Source organism: Botryllus schlosseri, chromosome 4 (assembly GCF_051294905.1).
Source record: "Botryllus schlosseri isolate E-star chromosome 4, Bs_hap1, whole genome shotgun sequence".
NCBI classification, from domain to species: domain Eukaryota; kingdom Metazoa; phylum Chordata; class Ascidiacea; order Stolidobranchia; family Styelidae; genus Botryllus; species Botryllus schlosseri.
In genome coordinates this window covers 2,958,670-2,965,970 of record NC_137239.1, presented here as the reverse complement: position 1 = coordinate 2,965,970, position 7,301 = coordinate 2,958,670, and the positions used below count along the sequence as shown (strand labels likewise).

The window sequence follows — 7,301 nt, the reverse complement described above, 5'->3', positions numbered from 1 at the left end:
TTCATTACATCAGTGTTTACGATTGTCAATTCATTATTTTCCTTGCGCAATTAATCGTTGTAGCAATGTAATTATTAGTAATCTTGTTTGTCGCGTCTTTTCATTTGGGGTATATAAAGCGTCTGTTGGAACATTTTCAGTTGGATATTTTTGATGACGCTTAATTAATTGTTAATCCTGCTCTGTACTCGTCACGTTTCGATAATACGTTTCTTCAGTATTTAACATTGACGTTTCGATAATACATTTCTTCAGTATTTAACATTGGAGTGCAAGAGAGTTGAATTGCAACAGTTTTGCGTCAAGATATCCCAAGATTAGATAGGCTTCTGCACCTGGAAATCGGTAATCACAGCCGCGCAGAAACAATTTACAATTAATTGTCACCGATTGAAGAAGGATTCCTAGCAAGCGTGTACGCTACATTCAAGACGGCGTTTTGCTTGAGACCTTCAGCGTAACGACGAGTCATTCGTAGGATTCAACAACCGAAGTTTGTTCGCGAGGATCGGAGCAATTCAAATTACTTAGTGTTCACAATTCAGCGATATGTCTCTTCGTCATTCGCCGTCTGACGGAAAACCGCAATTGCAATGTGCTGCCACATTTAAGGTTATCTCGAAGATGACTGTAGCAGAGCTTCGCAACGAACTCTCTACTTTGAATGAGCCGATCTCGGGGACGGAAGCCGTTCTTATCGAAAGATTGAAAAAAGCGCGTGAAGCGAATGTACAAGAAAAGTTGGACAGATCTGAAACCTCGAACCATTCAGCAGCGCTCGATCAATCAGCCTCTGCTTCTCCTCTTTTCTCCCCTCCTAAGCAAGGTGCGTCAAGTGACATGATGATTCTCCTTACTATGATGCAACAGCAGCAGGAAGCCGCAGAACGAAGATTTCAGCTTCAACAGGAAGCCGCTGAAAAGCGTTTTCTATTATAACTGGAAGAATCGCGTGAAAGAGCAAAAGAAGAACGGCACAACCTTACAACGTTTATGGCAGACGTCAAGAAGACAGCCGAAGAAAAGGAGAAGTCTTCGAATAGCTCGGAATCGAATCTATCCGAAGTGATTATAAAACGCTTCCGTCGAATGCATGATGAGCTTCTGGAGCTTTTACAGACTCTTGATCTGAAATGCACCAACTCGCATTCAATTGAAGAGATTCAGGTGTACGTAAGGTCCGCGGAACTGTCTATGGCCGATCTGAAATCGTACGCCGATTCGAAGATAGATTCATTGGAGGAAGATGATACAAAATCTGAAATATCGAAGGGCTTCAGGTAATCGTCGCAAGTTTATTTAGCGAGAATCCCAGTCGCAAAAACCCGGCTTAACGAATTGATATCTTTAGATAAAGCAGACAAAGCAGCCGGAAGTTTGCCAAGCGGAGTGACTCCCCCTTCGTTCTACGGCGATGTCCTCAGCTTTCCCACGTTGTGGGAGTCCTTCGAACCTGTCGTTCACAATACCCCTAAGGTGAGTAAGTTCTACAAGGATGACTCATCTCAAAACTTCTATGAAAGGGTCCGCCTCTGGTGTACTGAACGGTTTCCCATCGATTGCAAGCAACTATGAAGCCGTAATTTATGCAATATTGAAGAGATACGACTGAAGTCAAGTCATCGTCCGCAGCCATATTAAGGATCTCTTGGATGGACGGAAAGTTGACTGCGAAATCGGTAAAGTACGTGGTTTGCTTGATCGAGCAACTGCCAAGAGAACGGTTCTCTCACAGCACGACATTAACTGGGATCAAATACTCACTCAGGTGCTCGAATCTCAGTTGCCGGCCAAATTGCATGAGCGCTGGATGCGCAAAATTAGTCCTTTGTTGGAAACTGAAGTAGCCACGTCTGATTTGTTTTTCGATTTTCTCGCCACAGAGATAGCAACGATGGAGACGATTAAAAACGCTAGTCATAGGCCAACGGACGACAAATCGGAGAAGCAATCGAAGACCAAGCAGAGCGACAATCAATTCTCTGCACAGTCATTAGTGACTCAATCAGTTCCCTTGCTACCGTGTCCACATTGCAGTAATGCTCACCGTCTTGAAAACTGTAAACGATTTCTTCAGTTATCGGCAGAAAAGCGCATGGCAGATTTAATTTCTAAACCCGGTAAAGTATGTTTCAGATGCTTCGCTACTAAGGGAGAAGACGGACATCCGAAGCATTTTTACCAATGTAAATCCCGCTGCGCTTTGGCGAATTGTGGTCAACCTCATCACGAGCTTTTACACGTCGGCGAGACCCCTCAACGTACCAAGGCGATGGTTTCGACAATTCCGATGGCGACCAGTCTTCGCGACAGCGAGATTCTCACCATGCTTCCTACAGCGCAGGCTGAGATTGCTCACTCTGGTAAAAGTATGCGTTTCCGAGTTGCGTTTGATTCTCTGTCTCAGAAAAGTTTCATCACTGGTAGAGTAGCAGAGTACCTCAATCTTCCTACTATTCAAAGTGATTTATTGAATGTTAGTGGCTTTGGAGGTTCATCAGCTTCAAACATCATGGATCTTGTGCAGTTCAAATTATCGCCTCTGTATCAAAATAATGATCCAGTTACAGTTCAGGCGTATGTCCAGCAGGGGATAATTTGTACACCATTGGATCGGACCGTATTGAGATCAGATCAAGTCGCTCACCTCGATGGATTGCAACTGGCGGATCCTCTACCCCGGGATGAAGGTACAGTGGACGTTTTAATTGGTGGACGTTACTACTTCTCCTTGATGCAAGGGTCAGTGATTTGTCCAAAAATTCTTGAGACCGCTCCGTTTGCGATTGAGACCATTTTTGGGTGGGTTTTAGCTGGACCTTACTCGCGAAATTTGACTGGTTTTGACATTCCCTCAAATTGCTTACTTACTAAAATTTCTATGAACGTCTTTGAGCCAGATTTAGGTTCGTGGAAGGAGTTGGACAGGAAACTCGAACGGTTTTGGAGTCAAGATTCAATTGGGCTCGTGGATATTGATGCTGTTTACACGGCTAAGGAAACCGATGCAATTGAACAATTTAACAGGTCAGTAACATTCGATGGCGAAAAATATTCAGTCTCTCTACCATTCAAGAGGGATGCAATCGCATTGAAATCCAATTATAAAGAGGCATATTCACGTTTAATGGCTATTGAGAAATCCTTGCGTAGAAAACCTGATAGATTGGAGAGTTACCATCGCGCAATCACGGAGTACCAATCAAATGGTTTTGCACGAAAATTGAGTCGAGATGAGATGGCAGTAATTTAAGCCCTTCCGCATTATTTTGTTCTTCACCACCCCGTGTTTCGTGAGGATAGTTGTTCAACAAAATTGCGGGTCGTTTTTGACGCTAGTGCTAAAACTGAGAACGGTCACTCATTAAACGATTGTCTATTGAAAGGTCCGAATCTGCTACCAGATATCGGTCAGGTATTGCTACGATTTCGCACTCATCGAGTAGCATTGAATGGTGATATTCGCAAATGTTTTGTCAAACGGCCATAGCACCTGATCATCAACGGTACCAGTTATATCTTTGGAGAAATTGCGACCCACAAAGGCACCTGACGTTTACGGTATGGAAAGGGTAATGTTTGGCATTTCGTCCAGTCCATTTCTTGCGATACAAACTATTCATCACCATGCTAATTCAGCTATAATGGTAGAAAAGTTCGGTCACAACTTTGCAGAACTAATCAAGAAGAACATGTATTATTGTACGTGGACGATATCCATATCGGTGGAGATTGCGTTGAGGATGTTGCCAAACAACAGCGCAATTTGGTTGATTTCTTTAAGAGCGGTGGCTGGACTTTGGTTAAATTTGCCTCTAACAGCCGTGAATTAATGAATCGCATTCCTGCGGAAGCGCGATTACCCAATTGTGATTTAGATCTCGGCCACAGCAATTTAGGTGAAGCTTCGTCTCTTGGATTGAAGTGGTGTACTACCGACGACACGATGTACTGCAACGTCAAGCCCAAGATGTGCGAGCAGGAAACCAACGTCACGAAGCGAACCATGCTCAGCAAACTAAGTCAATATATATATGATGTTTTTGGCTTCTTTTCAGCATATGTCGTGCGTGCCAAAATATTGATGCAAGAGGTTTGGAAGAAGCAATACGAATGGGACGAACCAGTGGATGACGGCATAGGTATGAAGTTCCAACAGTGGATTGATGACCTGAGTGTGCTCAATTCAATTAAGATCCCTCGGTACATTTTCTCTCGATTAACATCAGTGAAAAGTGTGCAACTTCACGGATTTGCCGACGCTTCCGAACAAGCATATGGAGCTGTTGTGTACGTGCGAGCAGAAGATGAGGAAGGTAACGTTCACATTAAATACTTGATCGCTAAAACCCGAGTCGCCCCGTTGAAATCCGTTTCGGTTGCCAGACTTGAATTGATGGCTGCTCATAGTTTAGCGAAATTGGTCAAATATGTCCTAAACGCATGGGATTCGCACGTCGAGTGATCAGATTCATTTGTGGGTTGATTCCAAAATAACGCTTGCCTGGATCGCTAAGCCAAGCTCCCACTGGAAGACATTCGTTCGCATTCGCGTGCAAGAAATTCACGACCTTGTTTCAATCGACGCGTGGACATACTGTCCCGGTGTCAATAACCCTGCGGATATGCACAGTCGGGGGGTGAGTCTTAAATTTATCGATGACAGTTCAAAGTATTGGTTTGGACCTTCTTGGCTCTCGGAAGGCAGGTCGAATTGGCCGAAGAAATCAAAATTAGAACATTCCCTTGATGACGTGAAATTCGAGATTGCCGCAAAGCACGTGCTAACGAAAACCGAGACTTCAATTCCGTTTTATGAAAGCAAGTTTAGCAGTTACTCGAAAATTGTTCGCGTTACAGCTAGAATTCTGCGATAGAAGAATCGTGATTTTGACAAGCTTGATCCAGATTGCGAAAGCAACTTCATATGGCCCAACGAATTCAAATTGGCGGAGGCGCACCTGTTTCGTTTGATACAAAGGTCTAGATTTGCTGCTTCATTTGAACAGTTGGAGGTTGGTAAAAATGTCCCAACCACCGGTCCCTTCCGAGACATGGATCCACGGCTCGAAACTGAACTCTCATTAATTGTCGCTGGAAATCGTCTGTATGTCGGAGTTGTCTGATTGTGCAAAAAGCTCCCATTATTCTTCCAGCCAAGGAACCACTAATTGAAAAATTGACACGAGGCAGCCGCTCATTCACCGCAATATACGACGATCGCCATTCTACGTGAACGTTTTCACATCATTCACATTCGCAATGAAATTCGTCGAGTTTTGCGCCAATGCGTGGTGTGTAGACATCACAACACGAAACATCTGCACCAAAAATGGGTGTTCTTCCCCCGGAACGCGTTTGCATTTCTCCCGCCTTTTCACAGGTTGGTTTCGATTTTACAGGGCCTATTTACGTGAAGTCCTATGGCGACCAGATGAAAAAGGCTTACATTTGTCTGTTTACGTGCCCTCATAGCAGTATGATTCATCTCGTGCCCTCATAGCAGGATGATTCATCTCGAACTCCCGAACGACATGACAACGGAGGAATTCTTGGCGGCTCTACAACGCATGATTAACAGACGAGGTTGGTGCAATGAAATCATTTATGATAATCAGTTAACATTCAAGAAAGCTGATAAGTTGCTCACGATATCAACGCGCGCCTCGCTCCGGAAAAGTTGGAAGGCGAAACATTACAAAGGTTTCTAACTGATAACGGGATCGTCTGGAAATATATCACAGAGCGAGCACCTCACGTGGTGCATTCTACGAACGGATGAATAGGTCGGTAAAGAAGCCTTTACGAAAAGTTGTCGGTAAGGCCAAATTGACATTCTCCGAGCTGTATACTGTGTTAACAGATATCGAATGTGCCATGAATCAACGTCCGTTGACATATCTGGGATCCGACCCGAGGAACGAGCAAGCAATTACACACGCACATCTCGCTCTCGGTCGTCCGTTACGTCACCTACCGAATTTCTCGGTCAAGTCTACAGTGAACGTTTCGAAACGGTTTCGCTACCTTCAAACCCTGCTGAAACACTTCTGGGCTAGATGGAACAAGGAATATTTGCCAACACTACTCTGCAGAAGTAAATGGCTAGAGAGCATTCCGTTCCAGAAATCGGAGACGTCTGTCTTATTGCCGATGAAGGGTATTCCCGCTCGAACTGGAAGACCGGAAAAGTAGTCGATGCGTACAGGAGTAGAGACGGTCTCATCCGCACGCTTAAGGGTTAGCGCGTGGATTGGTCACGAGACCAATCCAGAAACTCCATTTGTTGAAGTCGGTTGTTGGCTGAGATCAGCCAAAGGAGTGGCTGAGATCAGCCAAGGGAGGAGTGTTTACGATTGTCAATTCATTATTTTCCTTGCGCAAATAATCGTTGTAGCAATGTAATTATTAGTAATCTTGTTTGTCGCGTCCTTTCATTTGGGGTATATAAAGCGTCTGTTGAAACATTTTCAGTTGGATATTTTTGATGCTGCCTAATTAATTGTAAATCCTGCTCTGTACTCGTCACGTTTCGATAATACAGTATTTAACATTGACGTTTCGATAATACATTTCTTCAGTATTTAACATTGGAGTGCCAGAGAGTTGAATTGCAACAGTTTTGCGTCAAGATATCTCAAGATTACTAGACTTCTGCGCCTGGAAATCGGTAATCAAAGCCACGCAGAAACAACAGCGTTGGGATCAAGTCACTACCTTCAAGTCGCGAGTCGTCACGAGTCATTGCACATTTTGACTCGAGTCAAGTCAAGTTAATCGATTTTCGAATGTGACTCGAGTCAAGTCACTAGTTTGTTGGAGGTGACTCTAGTCAAGTCGAGATGTGACTCGATTCAAGTCAAGTCACTAGTTTTTTGGAGGTGACTCGAGTCAAGTCGAGTCACGAGTCAAGTCACAATTCCAAGTCAAATCGAAATTTCGAAGTATGAGTGATCAAATGATCATTCACAGTCCTTACATTTTGCTATAGTTGTGATAAAAAAAAAGATTAATTGGCCATTTATCTTCAATCAAATACCGATTCAAGTCAAGTCACTAGTTTTTTGGAGGTGACTCGAGTCAAGTCGAGTCACGAGTCAAGTCACAATTCCAAGTCAAATCGAAATTTCGAAGTATGAGTGATCAAATGATCATTCACAGTCCTTACATTTTGCTATAGTTGTGATAAAAAAAAGATTAATTGGCCATTTATCTTCAATCAAATACCGATTCAAGTCAAGTCACTAGTTTTTTGGAGGTGACTCGAGTCAAGTCGAGTCACGAGTCAAGTCACAATTCAA

The 7,301-nt window shown here is 43.6% G+C and overlaps 1 protein-coding gene across 1 annotated transcript; it reads left to right on the top strand.

Moving 5' to 3' along the window:
- The first annotated feature begins 993 nt into the window (after positions 1-993).
- LOC145437972 (uncharacterized) lies at positions 994-6,524 on the top strand. The gene is made up of 3 exons (XM_080315341.1): positions 994-1,280; positions 1,633-2,690; positions 2,901-6,524. Exons 1-3 carry the CDS (start codon positions 994-996, stop codon positions 3,251-3,253), a joined length of 1,698 nt encoding a protein of 565 aa, XP_080171467.1. The 3' UTR covers positions 3,254-6,524.
- Positions 6,525-7,301: the final 777 nt, after the last annotated feature.